The 20,101-nt window shown below is 37.6% G+C and overlaps 3 protein-coding genes and 1 long non-coding RNA gene across 4 annotated transcripts; 3 read left to right on the plus strand and 1 right to left on the minus strand.

Moving 5' to 3' along the window:
* The first annotated feature begins 321 nt into the window (after nucleotides 1-321).
* LOC109064771 lies at nucleotides 322-9,840 on the plus strand. Its single transcript, XM_019081803.2, has 7 exons — nucleotides 322-665; nucleotides 7,481-7,804; nucleotides 7,885-8,205; nucleotides 8,294-8,416; nucleotides 8,557-8,862; nucleotides 9,013-9,318; nucleotides 9,687-9,840. The coding sequence occupies exons 1-7, from the start codon at nucleotides 620-622 to the stop codon at nucleotides 9,836-9,838; spliced, it is 1,578 nt and encodes a 525-aa protein (XP_018937348.2). The 5' UTR covers nucleotides 322-619; the 3' UTR covers nucleotides 9,839-9,840.
* A 28-nt stretch (nucleotides 9,841-9,868) lies between these two features.
* On the plus strand, nucleotides 9,869-12,280 carry LOC122141791. Its single transcript, XM_042749945.1, has 3 exons — nucleotides 9,869-9,998; nucleotides 10,237-10,542; nucleotides 11,066-12,280. The coding sequence occupies exons 1-3, from the start codon at nucleotides 9,872-9,874 to the stop codon at nucleotides 11,389-11,391; spliced, it is 759 nt and encodes a 252-aa protein (XP_042605879.1). The 5' UTR covers nucleotides 9,869-9,871; the 3' UTR covers nucleotides 11,392-12,280.
* Nucleotides 11,937-15,551, minus strand: LOC109064772 (chymotrypsin like elastase 1). The gene is made up of 8 exons (XM_019081804.2): nucleotides 15,403-15,551; nucleotides 15,146-15,234; nucleotides 14,671-14,771; nucleotides 13,917-14,042; nucleotides 12,669-12,805; nucleotides 12,428-12,570; nucleotides 12,180-12,329; nucleotides 11,937-12,042 (listed from the first exon to the last, which is right to left on the minus strand). The coding sequence occupies exons 1-8, from the start codon at nucleotides 15,440-15,442 to the stop codon at nucleotides 12,031-12,033; spliced, it is 798 nt and encodes a 265-aa protein (XP_018937349.2). The 5' UTR covers nucleotides 15,443-15,551; the 3' UTR covers nucleotides 11,937-12,030.
* Nucleotides 15,552-16,188: 637 nt separating this feature from the next.
* On the plus strand, nucleotides 16,189-19,840 carry LOC122141792. The gene is made up of 3 exons (XR_006158103.1): nucleotides 16,189-16,688; nucleotides 16,813-16,885; nucleotides 18,864-19,840. It is a non-coding gene; the product is annotated as an uncharacterized LOC122141792 (long non-coding RNA).
* The last annotated feature ends 261 nt before the right edge of the window (nucleotides 19,841-20,101 follow it).

A 20,101-nucleotide genomic window follows, 5' to 3' on the forward strand; every position in this document is an offset into this window, starting at 1 on the left:
ATGAATGCTTTATTGACTGACGTTTCATAGACCTTCATGCCATTTCTAATTTCACACTATTTTTGCCTCCTAAATTAGCCTTCTACACTTGTTGTGAAGTCACAATTCTATTATGGTACAATTTACTCAGGCTGATGACATTTTTTGTATGACATTAAAATTATTTTAAAATAATTTTACATAAGGCAGATATACTGTAGGCCTGCATTATGGTACAGTACACATATTTTGAGCATTCCTTATTCTGTCCCTTATTTTCTTAAATAATAAACACTTATTTCTACAAGCAGCCTATACAAGAATAAACAATAGTTTCTTAAAACATCACAATTTTCACTTATTTTCCATTTCTGAAGATAACTGGCAGTAGATGACATAATTATCTTTTGACTCCTCTGACAGCGGCATCTTGCTAAAAACAACAACAGCCTCAGTTGTTGGAGATATGCGTGCGAATGATAGATAAAAAAAAGGAGGTAGGTCGGTCAAAGGTATAAATTCCAGGGCTAAAAATGAGTCCCTCTCGGGCCCTGCGTCAGACTGGGTGTGTTGGTAAGAAAAGACAAACTGACAGGACGAGAACTCGAGTCAGGATCAGGATCTTGAACCCTGCAGCAATATGAAGAAAGTGTTTTTATTTGTTTCTTTCGTATTCATTTTGGACGGTAAGTTTTCGGTTTATTTCTTCAGTACTTTCGGTTTCATGTTTTTATATCTTGCGCATGAATATAATCAGCAGAAGAAGCGAAATACAACGAGTCTCGAATAGTAATACAAATCGTGTATTTATAACCTCAAAAAAAGTTCAACCAAAAGCGCAAAGTCTGTGATTCAAAACAGATGCGTGAACGCGAAGGAATGTGTGCTCCCCCTCTTTGTGATAGGCTACTGATCCTGAAATATTCAAACGAGGAAGAAAACTATTTACTAAGAAACTTAATAACTGCGAAAAACACAGTTTGGGTGGATGGGATTGGGACAATGCTTAAAGGCTTAAAGTCAAAGATTGGCGACGGCCCCAGATTACTTTTGTTTCACTTTGACAGCACGTTAAACATCACACTCTGGACAAACTGCAGTCAGTAGAAATATTGAAGACTCTATAGCTTTGATATTTGACCACTGTTTTGATAAAACGTTGTTGCAGTAACAGTAATTTAGTAATTTATGTCAGGAGTGCAAAATAATTAATCTCTATTATGTCAGATTTAGAATAGAAATTCACCACGCATGTCAGCAGCGGTTTATTTGTGTTCACATAGATTCACTGAACAGCGTCAATAAGAGATTATAATCCAAAAATGTATAAACATGGAGAGATTGATATATTTACTCTTGTTTTCTTAATATTGCTTCAGACAGAATCAACATTTCTATTCATTTTCCGCTGATTTACGCGATCTGACGAAGCTTAGCAGCTCCATGGGCTCTCTCTGTGTTTACACCAAGCGGCAAGGCAACCTCCTGGGGTGTATTCCAGAAAGCAGGGTTAACTTACCGTGAACTAAACCCTGAACTCTCGGTTGATTAACCCCTCTTACTCGAGGTATGTGGTTCCAAAAATGCTCCGGGAGTGTTTAACTCAGAGTATGTTCCTGGTTAAGACTCAAGACATTCTCAACAGAGTGACGAATTGACGAGTCACTATGGAAACGGACGCTCGCCAAGCTGTTTCTTTCTTCGTTCATTAGTTGTTTACATGGTTAGTGCATATCGCCACCTAATGATGACCGTGATTTTTTTCCCATGTAATCTTTAATCCTTGAGAATGTGAATTCTTTTTTTTGTTTTATGCTAATTATATATTAAGTCATATCAGATATGTATTTTGATTTAGAATTTAGACATTATAGAAAATCCATGTGTGAGATAATATAACATGTAATAAATAAAATAAATAAATATTTATAAGTTAAACATTACCTTGTCATAATGTTTTATAATTTATACAGATAACGCTTATATATGGCAATAAAAGAAATAATCATATTAGAATAATGTTACCTTATTTATTACTTATATTGTGCTTCCTCATTAACCTATCAAAAAAAAAAAAAAAATATATATATATATATATATATATATATATATATATATATATAATAAGTATATTACTATTGTAATATTATATAATGCTGTGTGCTATCTGTCACGCCCACTGAAGGCTCGCTGAAGTGAACTAACCCTGGAACAGAAGCTGCTCCGGAGCAGGTTAAGTTCACGAGAGTGAGTTGCTATGACTACTAACATACCCTGAAAGTTACCTCCGTTTTTGGAACCGAAAGTTGAGGGTATCCACTTACTTACTCTCTAAACATAAAAACAACCAACGCTTTCTGGAATACCCCCCTGCTCTCTCGTGAAGCCAACAAGGAAGTGGCTAAAAACTGCAATTCATCGACTGGCTGCTTGAGGCTGGCTCCAAAAGGGACTCAATTCCATAGACTCCCCATGTTAAAATGCCCAACTTTACAGCAGAAAAAATAAATAAATAAAAGTTTACAGCCTGGTACAAAAAAAAAGAAATTGGTCTATATAGCTGATTTGACCCTTCATGACAACATTGAGTTAAACCAATCAACTTATCAACACAACTCATTCTGTAATGTTGCTGTTTGAGTATAAAAAATCTGCAAAGTTGAGTTAAAAAATGCAAAGCCAAAGTCCAATTCAAAGGGAGATGACACTTTTCAAAAACTAAACAAACCAACAGACAAACTTATAGTGCCGGGATTTGTGATATCACAAATATCAACGAATGGGATGAGACCTGGTTGAGCTGCACTAGAAAAGGCAGTGAGTGTTATCACCATGTCAGAGATGTGCTAGCTTTCCTAAGACAGACAAACTTATAGTGGTTACAATCATCCAGGTTTAAATCGAGGTCAGATTGATTAGATTTTGATGCAATATTTACACTGAAGCTTGCAGCAGGTGACTATGGTAAGGGGCATGACATTTCCCGACCAGGCACCGAGTGCTGTCAATCCCAACACACACTGGCCCAGCTAACCAGTCACAACACACACTGACTCATGATCCAAGATGATCCAAGATGGTGCCGAGCATGGCGGCCATGTTGCGAGGTCCGAGTAAACTTTGCAGTTTTTCGTTTGTTTTACTTGTCTTTTTGTTGTTCTACGTGTTGGATGTTGTTTGTATAACTGTCTACGACAGACACACGCTTCTAAGCATAGGTTCCTATGTCGCAAAACACAAACGGGACTTTCAGTTCTTGAATGTTGGCACCTTGTTTACAGACACCGCATCAGAGCCCTTTGTCTGGGCTGAACGGGCACAACCGAGGAAACGCCGCCGGAAAAGAGGGAAGAGAGCAGGCGTCCTTGTCAGACTCAGACGTCGTCCCCTCCGACCTCCTCTCCCAACCATTTTGCTGGCTAACGTTCAGTCACTGGACAACAAACTCTGTGAACTGCAGGCACGTATCTTATACCAATGAGAAACAAGGGACTGCTGCATTATTTGCCTCACAGAAACCTGGATGTCTGCAGTGGTTCCAGACTCAGCCATCGAGCTTACGGGGTTCTCCGTGCACCGCTCGGACAGAACGAAAGAGGTGGGGGCGTTTGTTTCTTTATCAATAACTTGTGGTGTGATGAAAGGAACCTACACTCTATTAAATCCTTCTGCTCCCCTGATCTGGAATTTCATATGCTTCTGTGTCGACCATTCTGGCTACCGAGGGAATTCACAGCGGTCATAATCACCGCTGTTTACATTCCTCCTCAAGCCAACTCAGAGCAGGCACTCAAGGAACTGTATGGGAATATAAGTGAGCAGGAAACCGCGCACCCAGATGCAGCGTTTATTGTTATGGGGGACTTTAACAAAACCAACTTCAGAACAATAGCTCCAAAATATTTTCAACACATCACCATCAACACACGTGGTGATCGTGCACTGGACCACTGATGCTCTTCTTTTCAGGACAACTACAGATCTCTCCCCCTCCCACCTTTTGCCAATTTGGATCACTCTTTCATTCTGCTTCTGCCTGCTTATAGGCAGAAACTGAAACGGGAAGGACCCGCCCTCAGGACAATTAATACATGACCGTACAAATCAAACCAAATACCAAAATACAATTTTCATCACGTGGACTGGGACATGTTCTGGGCACCGTCTGATGACGACATAGAGGCATACTCAGAAACTGTAACATGTTTCATAAAGAAGTGTGTAGAAGATGTAGTGCCAACAGAAACAATCCACATCTACCCCAACCAAAAACCGTGGATTAATAGCAATGTTCGAGCAGCCTTGTCAGTGCGGACATCCGCTTTTAAATACAGGAATGCTGATGATCGCAAACAAGCCAGTTACGATCTCAGGAAATCATTCAAAGCCGCAAAAAGACAATACAAAAACAAAGTTGAAGAACAAACAAACACCAACGATGCCAAGAAGTATGTGGCAGGGAATCAATAACATAACATAAATAAACAGACTGTAAATTGGCCTCTCTACCAGATGAGCTAATAACCAGCTACTGCCCACACAGAACATCCCGTGGCTGCGCAGAATATGTGAGTGCCTCTCCGTCTCTGTCGCGGCTGTATGATCCTTCCGACTTAATAACTGGCATTCCCAGGCTAGCCAGCATGCGCATTCCAACTAGCCAATTTTCACAGACACACATCCCTCAAAAAAGCTCTCAATACAGCTCTGTCCCTCTTTCTTCAAAAAAATCCACCATTGTGCCCAAACCAAAGAAAAACAAAATCACATGAAACAAAATCACCCATCTTCAGCACATGCTCTGCCTGCCTGCCTCACTGGATCCGCTACAATTTGCATATCGTAGCAACCATTCTACAGACAATGCTATTGCTTTAACCCTACACACTGCTCTCTCCCACCTGGAAAATAAGAACACCTATGTGAGAATGCTGTTTGTGGACTACTGCTCAGCATTTAACACCATAGTGCCTGCCACACTTGTTGCGAAGCTCCAGACTCTGGGACTAAATAGATCTCTGTGCAGCTGGATCCTGGACTTCCTGACAGGCAGAAGTCAGGTGGTCAGAATGGGCAACAACACTTCATCCCCACTGACCCTCAACACTGGTGCTCCTCAGGGCTGTGTCCTCAGCCCACTCATGTACTCCATGTACACACATGACTGTACAGCCACATACAGCTCCAACGTCATCATCCAATTCGCTGACGACACAACGGTGATAGGCCTGATTACCGACAACGATGAGACGGCCTACAGAGAGGAAGTGAGCACCCTGACTAAATGGTGTCAGGAGAACCACCTCTCACTCAACATCGACAAGACCAAGGATCTGGTGGTGGATTTCAGGAGACAGAGAAGAGAACACACACCCATCACCATCGACAAGACACCTGTGGAGCTGGTAAGCAGCTTCAAGTTCCTGGGCATTAACATCAGTGAGGATCTCACCTGGTCTACACACACTGACGCAGTCCTGAAGAAGGCGGCACATCAGCGCCTCTTTTTTCTGAGATGGCTGAGGAAGTTTGGAATGAGCCCCAGCATTCAACACCTGCATTACAGAGAGCATCTTGACTGGATGCATCATTGCCTGGTTTGGAAACAGCACTGCTGGCAACTGCAAAGCTCTGAAAAGGGTCGTGCCAACTGCCAGCCACATTGTTGGAGGTGAGCTTCCCTCCCTCCAGGACATCTACACCAGGCGGTGTATAAGGAAATCCCGGAGGATCATCAGTGACTCCAGCCACCCATCCCACAGACTGCTCTCTCTGCTGCCCTCGGGAAGACGTCTCCGCAGCATCCAATCGTGCACTAGCCGACTGAGGGATAGCTTTTTCCCTCTGGCTATCAGACTAATGAACAGTCAGAACTAATACACCCTACAGCCCCCTACAGCATACTCCCACAATATGGTATGCCACACACTGCACTTTAACTTTAACAGCTCAACACTGGACTATACATACACACTGCATTTAATACAATAACCTACCTGTTACCACTGGATACCATCCGATGCACATCCATGACATTTCTGTATCCGGTTCATGTACACTCTGTTGCACCTTACCATATTTTTATGCGTGTGTATGTTTTATGCGTGTGTATTATGTGTTTACATAATGTAGAATGTATGTGTGTACATTCTGTGTATAATGTGTATGTTAATGTGTAGTTTGCTAAACTGTATGACTGTGTACATATTGTGTATAAGTGTGTAGTGTTAATTGTTAGTTTGTCTAATAGAACACACTGTGTGTGTGACTATGACTTGACTTGACTTGATGACCCAGCTAACCAAGCACAGTGCATATTGGCCAAGCTTTCACAACACACACTGACCCAGCTGACCAATCTGTATGGCTAACCATGTTACACACTGGCCCAGCTTTCTGCAATTTCTGAAGGTAGCAAGCATTCCCAACAGAATTTCACTTACCAAGGCACATGTGCTGTGGTGATGTGACAATAACAGTGACTTGACTTGACTTTAACACACGCCAAGCTAATTAATCACAACACAGGACCAGACTAAAGTAACACAACACACACTGACCCATTGTGCTAACCAAATCACAAATCACACTGGCCTCATCCTAACCAATCACAACACATTTCGTATTTCAGAAGGTGGGCCTTCATTTGGATACCAGGCACTATTCCGTGGCCTACTTTGTGCTTCAAAAACGCTCTTAGGAACCCCCGGGTTTTCGTCACGGACACTATGTCCATGTTTTTAAGCCTATACTCAAAAAAAAGCGACTCAGACAAAAACACACATACAAAAAAAAATCACAAAACTTGGAAGTTAGGAAAATGTCGAACTACCATCATATTGTGCAGACACTGGATCCTGCCCAGTGATATATGATACGTTTCCTGTGTCTGGGAGCTCATGAATGCCCTCGTGAATCCTGAACAGCGTCACAAGGTTTCCCCCTCGAGGGAGCTGGTAAGAGTGACCGGCATGAATGCCCTCGTGAAGTTGATGGGGTCTGGGCTCGCTTGAGCCAATGTAATGAACATTGCCCGTTCTTCCATTTAAGTGCGGCAGAACGAGCGGGAAAAAACAAAACTAAATACTTCATTAAAAAACAAGGGGGAAAGGGGTGCCGCTTATGTTACTTGGTCTGCTGTTCTGTCATGATACACTCGGGAAGGAGTGAGGAGACGGAGGAGAATTCTTCAAGATATAGCATTTAATCATTAACAGGCATACACAGGAACAAAAAGACATTTAACAGCATACACAGGAACTAAACACAGGGAACACTATTTAAACACATGACACAATGGGACACACCTGGGGACAGGAACAGGAAACATGACCAAAAAAGGAAAACCGGAACAAACATGTGACAATTATTCTGTATTATATTGTGGGCTCTATTAACGTCAGTTGGCATCATCCTAAATTATTTATTGCAGTAATAATGTAGTTTAATGATATAAATTATTATTATTTTTTTAAATTAGCTGTTTCGTTTTGTTCTGCAGGTGTGTTTGGGGACATGGAAAAAGTCTCAGTGAAGGAGGGAGATTCTCTCACTCTACACACTGATGTCACTGAAATACAGAGAATATTTTTCTTGATGTGGATGTACGGATCTCAAAACACTATCATTGCTAAAATCGATGGGAAAACTCAGGCAGTCTCATTATATGATGTTGATGATGGGAGGTTTGAAGACAGACTGCAGCTGGACAATAAGACTGGATCTCTGAGCATCAGTGACATCAGAACCAAACACTCTGGAGATTATCATCTAAAGATCATCAGCGACGAGACCTACCTCAAAACTTTCAGTGTTACTGTCCATGGTGAGAAGCTCAGATATTTGTACACTATTTTTTATGTTACAGAAACATGATCTAATACAGTGGACATTTTTGTTTTCCAGATGTGATTTTTGCAGGGTTAGAAAACAAGAAAGAAGGAGATTCTGTTACTCTACACACTGGTGTTACTGATTCACAGAAACATGATCTAATACAGTGGACATTTGGACCTACAAATCCAGACAGCGTTATAGCTGAAATGAACATTAAGATTCATGAGATCACACTGAATTCAGATGATATATTCAGAGGAAGACTACATCTGGAAAATCAGACGGGATCTCTCACCATCAGAGACATCAGAACCTCAGACGCTGGAGTTTATCAACTACAGATCTCCAACAGTAAAGAAACACTCTACAAGAGATTCAATGTTTTTGTCGGTACGTAGTTCATGTCAACTCACATTAAAAGAGTGTACTTTAGATGTTCCCTCATAATGAAATCGTTCGTGTGTTTGTCTCTCTTCAGCTGTTCCAGATCCGGGTCTGTCCACTGGTTATATTGTGCTCATTTGTCTTTGTGTCCCGCTGTTAGTGGCTGTAGCTTTGGGTGTAATGTGCTACATGTTAAAATACTCTAAAAAACGAAAAGGTGAGTGTTATCTACAGTAAATATGCGTAGGAGTAGAATTGTTTAACCCTTTCATCCTTGCTCATTCATGTACAAGCTTTTTCATGATCTTCCATGTTAAAACATTTTACATCTTCTCCATTCACTTGATGTTGAGACAGAAAAGAAAATGATGTCAGTGTCGGAGGGAAATTCCATCACGCTGAACACAGGTGCAACTAAAATCCAGAGAGACAATGAAGTGCTCTGGATGTTTGGACCTCAAGATACAGTCATCGCTCAGATCTACAAAAAGGCTGGTAACATCTCATACACCGATGATGAGCGATTCAGAGACAAGCTACAGCTGGACCATCAGACTGGAGATCTGACCATCAGCGACATCAGGATCCCAATCTCTGGAGATTATCAGATGAAGATCACTGGCAGCAAAGCAAAAAATAAGAGATTCAAAGTTATTGTACGAGGTGATGTTTTTAAAATATTTCAAATAACCTTTATTATAATATCCTTTATACTACAAATATTACTTTATTCCTTTTAAGCTCTTTAGTAGATGTTAAGTTGTTCATCTGCCGATTTACATGTAAACATTTTCATGTTTCTGTTACATGAAGAGGACACACAAAAAATCACGGAGGGAGAACCTGTCCATCTGCAGACCGGTGTCACTGAACTACAGGAAGATGAAGAGATACTGTGGATGTTTGAAGATGCCATCATAGCCACAGTTAATAGAAAGAGCAGTGACAACAGCATCTACAATGTTAACAACGGGAAATTCAAACGCAGACTGCGGCTGGATGAACAAACTGGAGATCTCACCATCATGAACACTAAAAGCACAGACTCTGGAGTTTACGAACTGCAGATCAAGAGCAGCAATGAAGTCTCCTACAAGAAATTCAATGTTCTGGTTTGCTGTGAGTAACTCAAAATAATACATTTTTAAACAATAACAAATAAGCTGGATTGTACCTGCACAATATAGCTAAAAATGTATATCTTATAAAGTACAAATTATTATACAGTTATATTACAGTCACTGCTTTTTCAAACTCAATTCCGGTTTGCAGTGCATGTCTATTAGCATAATGAAACTTCAATCTGCAAATTATCCAAAGAGCGCTTCTTTTATTATTACTTAAGCTGTCATTCAATCACTTCAGGTTAAGATCACTGTGAATGAGTTCTGCATTCTTGACAAAAAAACAATTATAATCAGTATTCAATACACTGTATCACTCAGCTGCACATTAACACTCCTATGTTGCTCTGTGACTTTGTGCAGTGAATATGCTGAAACATACAGTGGGAGATTCTGTCACTCTACAAACTGATGTTCCTGAGCTGAGGAATGACGGCAGGATACTGTGGAAGTTTAGCGATAAAGACATTTTAATCGCCGAACTCAACCGAGCCAACAATCAGACATTATTCTAATAAACTCCAAATCCAGATAATCAAACAGAACACATGTTAAACCAGCAAACTGGAGATCTGACCATCAGGAACATCAGCAGAGTTCATTCAGATGTTTATACACTTCAAATTACCAGCGGCAAAAAGAGCACATGCAAGAGATTCATGGTTATTGTCCACGGTGAGTAATGTGATGCTGTAACAATTAAATGTTCAGATAATATGTTTTGATGAATGCTAACAATCACAATGGTTTTGTCTGAGGAAGTGAATGAATGAAAATTAGCTTTTAAACACTTGTGCTTTAATTTACCTTCAATGTAACTGTAGCATTATTCAGTAATATTAATATTGCAGTAATATTCCCTGTTATAACGCCCATGTTGTTTTCTTTTATGTGGTGCTGGGACAAAATAAAGAGAAGACTGTGTCAGGGGTGGAGGGAGATTCAGTCACGCTGAACACTGATATTGAAATTCAAGAAGATGACCTTGTACTGTGGATGTTTGGACCTGAAGACTGCCCAATTGCCAAAGGGGAAACAAAGGAAAAGATCTCTACATATGATTATGCTGACGGGAGATTCAGAGGCAAACTGAATCTGAATTATGAGTCTGGATCTCTGACCATCACAAACACCAGAACTGAACACACTGGTGTTTATAAACTACAGGTCATCTGCAGCCGAGAGACTAAATATAAGACATTCAGACTTACAATCCGTGGTAAGTAACATGTTGATCGAAGTTATGTGGCCTCTGTGTACAATTGATGTGATCTTAAGAGTTTGCAGTAAAATAAATTAAATTGCATATATATATAAATATATATATATATACATTAACTTATTTTTTATTTAAACATTATAAAAATCTTTATATATATATATATATATATATTTGTTGGACTTTTATCTTTTATTTTTAATGCGATTGATTAGAAATGCTTTGCTGTGTCCGAAATTGCATAATGTCTGAGTAGGTAATACTTTACATTTCATGGAGAACTAACTTACTGATCACTGAAAAAAAAGTTAGTAGTAGTATAATAGTTAATAGTATAAACACTATAGTATGAATATAATCGAGACATACGCCATATTGTAAATATCAGCAGCTTTGGTTGTGTTGCTTCACTGCCACTCATAACTCCTCTCCGGTTTCAAACACTATCATCAGTGTTGCTTGTCTGTTCATGTTAGCATTTAATGTTGCTAAAACCTTCTGTGATTTCTTTGTTTTCTTGCAGAGAGTGAAAGAAATACAGGCTTTGGGCCTGGGCAGGAAGGTATCCCTGGTACAAAAATGAAACTCACAACAGAAATAGTAGCTGAGATAACTGTGAACGGTTTTAGAGAGTATTGCACATTTTGTATGATAGTACATACACATTGGTGTTATATATACCACACATATTGTATATACATACTGTATGTGTGTGTGATTAATGTGTTTTTGTGGAAAAGGATTGCAGTCCTCAATTTGTTAGCAAATGGACCTTATACAATAAACACTACAGTATGTATCTTGGAAACATTATATTTAAGTGGAATGTTTCATTATCACTATAAGTGATGTGCTAATGAGCCTGCTTCAGGTTTTGTTGTTTCTTTTGTTTTCTTTCCATTATCTTGTTTTTTTCTGTCGTCCAGCATCATACGTTTTGTGTAATAGCTATAATAATGTTGTCTTGTTACCAAAAAGTCAGTACCAATACCAATAAAATTCCAGAGTCCTCTGTATGAATTCTAATGGTAACTAAACTTTTCTTATGTTTTCTTTTGAAAGTGGCTGTACATTGAGGGGTCAAATGTTTATGGTGAGAGTTTTTGCATTGTATGTCTCATGCTGTTGATGCTCCCTTTTGAATTATTCTCCGTTTTCAGTAATAACTTCTTTGAAAGAGATTGTACGGTTATTTTTGTTTTATTTTTCTTTTGCAATATTTGACCAGTTTAAATAAAACAAGTGTTACAGCTTGTTGAATACATGTTCATTTAAGATAAAGCGATAATAAAACGTTGGATACTTAAGTGCACCACTGAATTTTTTTTAATGTTTTGATCAAACTGGATTAAACATGGACACAATCTTGAAAATGATTCCAAAGCAGCCCAAGATTAGATGAAACGTTTATTGTACTTTTAGCCACTGCAGATGTTAAAACTTGCTAAATGGAGGATGTTTTTCTCTCATCATCTCAGTTTTTCCTGCTTATCCAATGATCTGAAATGAACAAAATGGCACAAGAAACATGATATTTTAATAGTATTAAAAAAAATACAGTCGTGATATTTATTGCTTGTTAATTACATATGTAAAGTTTATAATAATGATGATGAGATCTTATGAATTGCACTTACGCCACTAATCCAGCTGGTGTAGGCAGACACACGGGTGAAGACTGTTGGCTTCTTGGCGGTGTTACAACCCAATGAAGACACAAAGCTGGTCACACCATGGACAACGTACTGACCGCTGACTTGACAGTTCAGAGGGCCACCAGAGTCACCCTAAAAACGGGCCAAAATAAAACATTTTACTGCATTACCAAATAACTTCTCACAGGAGATTTTTTTTTGAGAACTCTCTGTTTGAGAGTCTTTCTTACATTACATCCAGAGTCGCTTCCACCACCAGCGCAAACCATGGTGTTCTTCACGGTGCTTCCCCACCAGTCACTACGAGAGCAGGTACTGTGGTCGACCACGGGCAGAGAGGCCTGTTTCAGCTGAGCTGAGAGTGACCCACCAGCTGCATGAAGATCAGAGCAGAGAAATTAAATAGAAATAAGTTAGGAATGATTTCAGGCAACATCATGGCTGATTTGTTGTACTTGAAGCTAAACTGACTCTGTGTGCGGCCCCAGCCGGTGATGTAACAGGGGTTGTTGTTGGGCAGAACCTGTCCAGAGGGAGGCAGGCTGGCCAGCTGCACATATGAGTTCAGAGAGGCGCTGGAGGACAGGCGCAGAAGGGCGATATCATATCTGAAATGCACAGAACGGACACACAAAAAGTAAAATCTAAAACATATATTACACAACAGTTATCAATAAATTTAGAAAAACCACAATAGAAAATCTTTGATACAATCATGGATGTAGTGCTGATGTGTGTAATTGTACAGTTATGTTGCATTAAAATTAGGTCTAAAAGTTGATACAGTCAAGTAAGCGGGAAAATTTAAATTGTAGATATATTGTATATGCTGGGTCAAAGTTATATTGCATAACTTTTGATATATGATATATTGAGATTACTGTATTTAATGTGTTAGGAATAATTACTCAGCTGGTCATTGTTCCCATACAGCAATTTTTAAAAATATATTTAAATATTTTTAAAATTATACAAAAAAAAAACAAAAATAAATAAAAAAAAAAAAAAAAACATATAAAATAAATTACATCACATTATTTTATAAATATAAATAATTAAATTTTTAAAGCATTTAAAAATATATTTAGCTCTATGTATTTCAATCCAAGAAAATACATTCACATAGGCCACATATTTAATGTGTTTAAGACTCAAAAAAAAAAGAAAACGAAAGAAGAAACACTTAAATTAAATAATTAAAAAAATGATTTGATGCAAATCTCTGACAGCTGAATGCCACGGAAAGTTTGTAATAGTTGTTGATACATTTGTGTGTTGATATGAGTGACGTGACATACAGCCAAGTATGGTGACCCATACTCAGAATACTCAGAATTTAACCCATCCAAAGTGCACACACACAGCAGTGAACACACACACACTGTGAACACACACCCGGAGCGGTGGGCAGCCATTTATGCTGCGGTCCCAGGGAGCAGTTGAGGAGTTCGGTGCCTTGCTCAAGGGCACCTCAGTCGTGGTATCGTCGGCCCGAGACTCGAACCCACAACCTTAGGGTTAGGAGTCAAACTCTCTAACCACTAGGCCATGACTTCCCCCATGTATGTGTCAATTTAGTACTTTTAGTGTTCATTAAAGTTATGTATAATTGTTAATATAGTCGTGTGTTGAGTTAAAGTTACACATGTAATTATATATTGTGTATAATTGTCGCCACAGTCATGTATGTTGCGTAGGTAATGTTTATTCTTTACACACCCAGAAGCCACACTGTTGCTGTTCCAGTTGGGGTGGATGTAGACGGCGCTGACGCTCATGTACTGCTCGCGACCCTCATTGGTGTTTAAGTTGTGGTCACCCAGGACAACACGCCAAGTTCTCGAGCTGCACAGGAAACACGTTCAAGTGATCAAAGGTAAAGTCGGGAAACAAGCATAAATTCTGGATTTATTACATTTTGTCTGCATAGACGCTTTCCTGAAGGAAAATATATTTTTATATTACATTAAACAACTATGTAAAGTTCATTCATTATTAAACAAGTTAAATTAAAAATCCAACCTTACACCACACACTTCCGAATCATAAAATTTTAACTTAAAACCATAAATTAACAAAATAAAATAACGTAACACTATAATTTTATCTTAAAATTCTGACTTTACACCATACAGTTCCGACTGATTTTTTTTCGCAGTTCTTCTGAGGAAAACAGTCAGACTTGAATCTTGAAATGGCGACTTATTGCAAAAATATCAACTTAACATATTAAATAGCATTTATATCCCGCAATTCTGACTTTATAGCTATGAGAAAACAAGTCAGAATTGTGTCACGTTATCTTTTAATTGTTTTGCAAACACTGAACGTGAGTTATAGCTGCCACCAGAGGGCAGACTGCGACAATCGTATGAAAGTAAGAAGGCACTTCATACTGTATGTGATCTCTCACAGAGTTTTCAGATGTGTTTGTTATTTTTTTAACCATCTAGATACAGAAAACTTTCATTACGTGTCAACGCAGTGGGCGGCAGTCATCACCCAGTTAGCTCTGATCAGACTCCCACCACAGGTATGATAGTAGCTGCCGCCAGACAGGTACTGGAGAGAGATCTGGGAAAGAGGCAACGAATTTGTGAGAATCAGAAGATTTGAGGGGGAAAGCAATAGAAAACGCCCTTATTTCAATACGAGTGTTCTTTGAAACTTGATTAAAATAACCCAATAAGTATAGACCGGACTTATTTCATGCTGAAAATGCAGCTTGAAATGGTTTTACTTTTTATCAAGCTGGTTTTTAATGATGGTGGGGCTGTTGCCAACCCGCCTTGTAGACCATCTTTGTCAAGACTGTTAGCGAGACAGCAACCTTCAACCATATTAAGAAAAATATCTTGACCACCTTAACCTTTTACAATCATATCCATTTAGAGGTGGAAAAAAACCCAAAACAGCTTATTTATTGAGTTATTGTTAAGATGTTTTACCTGCCAGGGCCAAGAGTTGGGTCTTGCCACCTCTCCACCAACGACCCTCTCCTCAGGGGCCTCCTCCAGATATCTGGGCTCAGCCAGCGCTGGATACAAAAAACACATTTAGACATGCTAGCACTACAGTATTACTGTAGTTTGAGTTTATATAGACATAATTTTTAAAGTTCTGAGTATTGCATGCATTTGTTAAATTGGAAAAATCTAAGCTTAATGCAAATGATTCTCTCAATAGAAACAGACAAACGTCTTACCCAGGGCGACCAGCACGCTCAACAACAGGATCCTCAGCATGTTTGCAGTCTGTCTGGACTTTCTGCACTCTGAACACTTCTGCCATCCATATATATGTGCCCGCAGAAATTCTCAGAACAGGTGTTTTCTCAAGGCTGATGCCCACAGGTGTGTGAATCTCACAGATTTCACCACTGCCAAGGCCAATGTGCCAGTTGCACAATGAACTTGTTTATTCAGCTTGACACAAACGCTTGACCTGTATTAACTTTGAGTTAGTTCATTTCAGTATTACTCTTTTGCTTCTTATAGAAAGTTACTGTAAAGTATAATTGAAAGTGCTGTCACAATTTCGATGTCACATTTTTTTAAGTTTTAAAAAGTTTTTGTGTGCAATTTTATTTTTCATATTTTTTTTCATTAGTTGTTTTTATGTATTATGATTTACTTTTTGTAAATAGTCCATTTACTATTTTTTTATTAACATGATGACAATCGGTTTATTAATTGTAAATTATATTCTATTGGCATATTTTTAGTTAAGTATGTTTAATATATATATAAAAAAAAAACAAACACACACAAACACACACACACACACACACACACAAACAATTTGTTACAAATGATAACAAACATTTATAAATACTATACAATATAGTATATCCTATATAGTTATATACTATAATTGTTTAATTCTGTAGCATGGAACAGTTTTAAATATATTATTAATAAAATCTAAATAAGCTGTTTAAGTGAATTACTTTTTATTACTTGACTAGTTTCAGTATATGCTGACGGTTCCTTTGTGAATAGTAGGGAGTGTGTTTGCAGGTTCACTGCTGATATTGATAAGGAAACGGTGGCTCAGCATGATAAGACTTATATTTGGCATTTCCAGAATTTTGCAGGAGTCACAAATGTCAACTGTTGTAGAGCGATGGATTATTTATACAACCCTAAACTTTAATATTTGATGTAGAGCACAGAGATCTTACAACTCAAGTGACTAAAGAGATCTCATACAAGAACGCTAGAAATGTGTTTACTATACTGTGACAGCACAGATACTGTGAGTAACTCTTATTGTTACTAAATTACTCCTACTGTCAAAGTAACTTCAACTGCTTGATTGGGTTTCAATGACAGTTTTTCCTGCTGAACACTAGAGGGAGGCAGTGCACAGCATACTGAAACCTGCATACTGAACTTAGTATTTTCTGGAAACTTCCATTGGTGTGGCTCAGAGCCTTCTTTTACCTTCTGTTCTTTTTCACTGCTGAAGCAAACATCATAACGTACACAGGTAATTTATTCGCTACACTCTGATACTGTGTTTTGAGGAGTTGCTGACCACCGCTGACCTCAATGTGATGACATGACCTTTCACTATGACTAAAAATATTTATTCTTCTCACTTCTTTTCAAAGGTCACATGCTGGTCACTGAGGTTCCTTCAAGGTTCCTTCACATCCCATTTAAATCTGGGGAAAATCTGAGCAGGTCTGACTGAATTGTTTGTCTTATCTTGAACACATTTTTCTCTTACCATATTTTTGTAGATTTTGCAAGATGAATGTCAATGGATTCTGTGGCATTTTTTCAAGTAAATAGTGTGTAAATATTATTTAAAAAATGAAATGTATTATATAAAAGCATCTATTATTAATATATTCTAAATCTTTTTAATATCATTTAATAATGACATATTTAATGATATATTTAACTTATTTAATATTTAAAAAAAAAAACTATTTTAAAAACAAAATTGTCCATTTTTTTCCATAGACAAATAGATATTCTATATTATGTTATTATAATATTTAAATGTGAATAAATGTGACTATTTAAATTTTAATACCACATTTCCTAAAAAACAATATATGACTAAGGGGCAGTATGTAATAATGAACAGAAGAGGGCCCTAAACTGAACCTTGAGGAACACCAGTGGTAACTTGAGATGGCTTTGATTGATCTTTGATTTGGTAATTAGTGATTCTGACAGCATTATTCTCCATACTTAATAAAAAAAAACACAAAAAAAAAAAAAAAATAAATAAAACTATGACGGCATGTCCAAAACAAAATAATAAAATAAATAAATAATGAAGGAAACTATGACGGCATGTCCAAAACAAATTAATAAAATAAAAGTAATTTAGGTCTTCTATAGCTGTACAAATTATGAGTTTGATTCTCAAAACTCAAAATACCAAACAGTGAGGCATTTACCAGACTAAATCAATATGTGAGAATCTTTCATCGTTTCGTGCATGTCTAACTCTTTGACATTGGCCTTGACTTCGGTTTTAGACTTATTTGGTTCATTCCCAGCTCAGTCTTCAGTCCTGAGCTCATAAAAACTTCTTTCACACAGCTTCACGATGCAAATAGCAGCCATCCAAAACTCGTGATCACTCGCTCAAAAGATCTGAGCACAATAGGAAGACCAAATCACCTTTAATACCATCACTAATTAAAGCAGAAGTCATTAAAAAGCCTGCATTTGGATTATTCTCCTATCAGAGTCCATTAGAAAGATAGCATTCCTGACTGGTAATTGAGCCGGCGCTGACGCCAACATCAGGGCTTTTGGGCTGAGACCAGAAGTGGCCCATCCGTGGCTCTACCACTTCACACAGGCTTCAGTCCCTTCATCCGTCACTCTCACCGCACCTCTGAGAATCACGTCTGAATCAAACGTGCGGATCAGACGGGGAGGATGTTTTAATTAAAGATGTTTGTTCACGATAGAATGTCATCACTTATGGAAAGGAGGATTTGAGCTCCCACAAATGAGTTTGTGAGGTTTAAAAGTTAATGACTTGTGCTGATGAAATTCATTGGGGTCGTTCAGAACATTTAAGTCAACACTTTAAAATGTTTAGATAACCCCACAAAGTTGGAGTGAATGTTCTTGTCTACAAGAAATCACTACTTTCCAGGTACACTATGTGAATATGCATTTTTATAACCTCTTTGGTTCATCTGCTGATAATTTTTATTTTAGATTACTTAATTTGAATGTCTCTTTGCAAACAGCCTCAAGCCAGCTGTAAAAATGAGGTTTAACATTTGAGTTATATAATTTCATTTGCATTCTTTACAGACTGTATAAAGATTAATACATTTTATAATATTCCTTTATTTATTTATTTAGCTTTTTTACCTCTGATCATTTTTATTTATATAATTAAATGCATGGATTATTTGTAAATATTATTTAAATATTTTATTAACTAAACAGTAATTATATCTGATAACTGTATATGCACATATGTCTATACATACAATGCATTTTAATTATAATGAAAGCTATAGATTATTTTCATTTCTAAAATTAAATGCATTATTTTAAATGTAAAATTTAGTTTTAGTTTCTATTTTAATAACAATCTCTATATATAGATTTATTTTGCTTTATACATGACCCTCATACATTATAATAATTTTAGCACCTTTTCTTTTTGTACTTTTAGTTGATTGCAGTCCAGGCCAGAGAAGAAACGCATGAGTGGCCTCTCTCTCTCTCTCTCTCTCTCTCTCTCTCTCTCACACACACACACTCACACACACACACTCACTGCAGGTCTCTCTTCCGCTGTGTCCTGTCATCATGAGAGTGTCAGCAGAGGCTGCTGTGTCCCGGCTCATCATCCAGCAGCACTCCATCAGATAACGGGAAACTCGACGCCACATCGGGAGATTTTTTCCATCTCTGATACCGCCTCGCAGTCTGCAAAGAATGCTGCAGATCCCGTGGGGTTCGAGTACAAGCTCTGAACGTCCATCTCACACACACTGGCCGTGACCCCCGTGGACGGACGTTCCCTGCATGCGTTGATGCAGGTTCATGGCGTCATGGGCAGGTGTAAGCTCTCAGAGCTCGTCATGTCAACAAACGTGTGTTCCCTGAGAGACATGTCACATTCACAAAGGTCAAACACACTTCATGCTGCTTTATTCATACATATTTGATAGTCTGCCTTAGAATATATTGATTTATATGTTATTAGGGCTGTAATAATATATAATTTTACAATATATAGGGATACAAGTAGTTAAAATTTTGCATCAAGTATAGTAAGGGCGTATCAAATATGGTAAGGTCACACATTTGGAATTGAAACATATTATTAAAAAATAATATAGGCCTATACAATATTTAAAACTTTGTAGATGAGGCACATCAGACCACAAGCATATATGTGTCCAATATAATTATGTAATGCCAGATTTAGCATTTTAATGAACAGTCCTTTTTAACGGTTTATTGTGTATCTTAGAAGTAATGATTTGAAAGTGAATGCATCGTAACACGAGATCAGTATCGAACCAAATCTGACTTGTAATTTGCAGTGTTGTTTTAGTATTGAGATATTATAGTTCTTGTTAATATTTTTAAGCCATTTTTATTTTTCCATTTTTAGTTTAATGCAATTTTGTCATTTTAGTTCAGTCATTTAATTTATAGTATTTTTAGTAATTTTTTTGTGGTTTGTCATTTTAATAGTTTGTTAATATGTCTATTTAGCTTTTATTCATTTAAGTTTTGGTTTTGTTATTTTTGTACATCAAAATTAAAATAAGAAATGTTTATATATTTTATTTCAGTTAACATTTAATTCAATTTTTATTGATTTAGAAACATTAAACTCACACATATTATTAATTGATTTAGAAACTTATTGGCACACTCATGCATGTTATTAATTGA

Source organism: Cyprinus carpio, chromosome B22 (genome assembly GCF_018340385.1).
Source record: "Cyprinus carpio isolate SPL01 chromosome B22, ASM1834038v1, whole genome shotgun sequence".
Classification (NCBI taxonomy): domain Eukaryota; kingdom Metazoa; phylum Chordata; class Actinopteri; order Cypriniformes; family Cyprinidae; genus Cyprinus; species Cyprinus carpio.

Coding starts and splice junctions, on each gene's coding strand:
- LOC109064771 (XM_019081803.2), top strand. CDS start 620: ATGAAGAAAGTGTTTTTATTTGTTTCTTTCGTATTCATTTTGGACG. Junction 666..7,480: donor TTTCGTATTCATTTTGGACG/GTAAGTTTTCGG, acceptor TTTGTTCTGCAG/GTGTGTTTGGGGACATGGAA. Junction 9,319..9,686: donor ATTCAATGTTCTGGTTTGCT/GTGAGTAACTCA, acceptor GACTTTGTGCAG/TGAATATGCTGAAACATACA.
- LOC109064772 (XM_019081804.2), bottom strand. CDS start 15,442: ATGCTGAGGATCCTGTTGTTGAGCGTGCTGGTCGCCCTGG. Junction 14,772..15,145: donor CCAACTCTTGGCCCTGGCAG/GTAAAACATCTT, acceptor CCTCTTTCCCAG/ATCTCTCTCCAGTACCTGTC. Junction 12,330..12,427: donor GAAGCGACTCTGGATGTAAT/GTAAGAAAGACT, acceptor GCCCGTTTTTAG/GGTGACTCTGGTGGCCCTCT.
- LOC122141791 (XM_042749945.1), top strand. CDS start 9,872: ATGTTAAACCAGCAAACTGGAGATCTGACCATCAGGAACATCAGCAGA. Junction 9,999..10,236: donor ATTCATGGTTATTGTCCACG/GTGAGTAATGTG, acceptor GACAAAATAAAG/AGAAGACTGTGTCAGGGGTG. Junction 10,543..11,065: donor ATTCAGACTTACAATCCGTG/GTAAGTAACATG, acceptor GTTTTCTTGCAG/AGAGTGAAAGAAATACAGGC.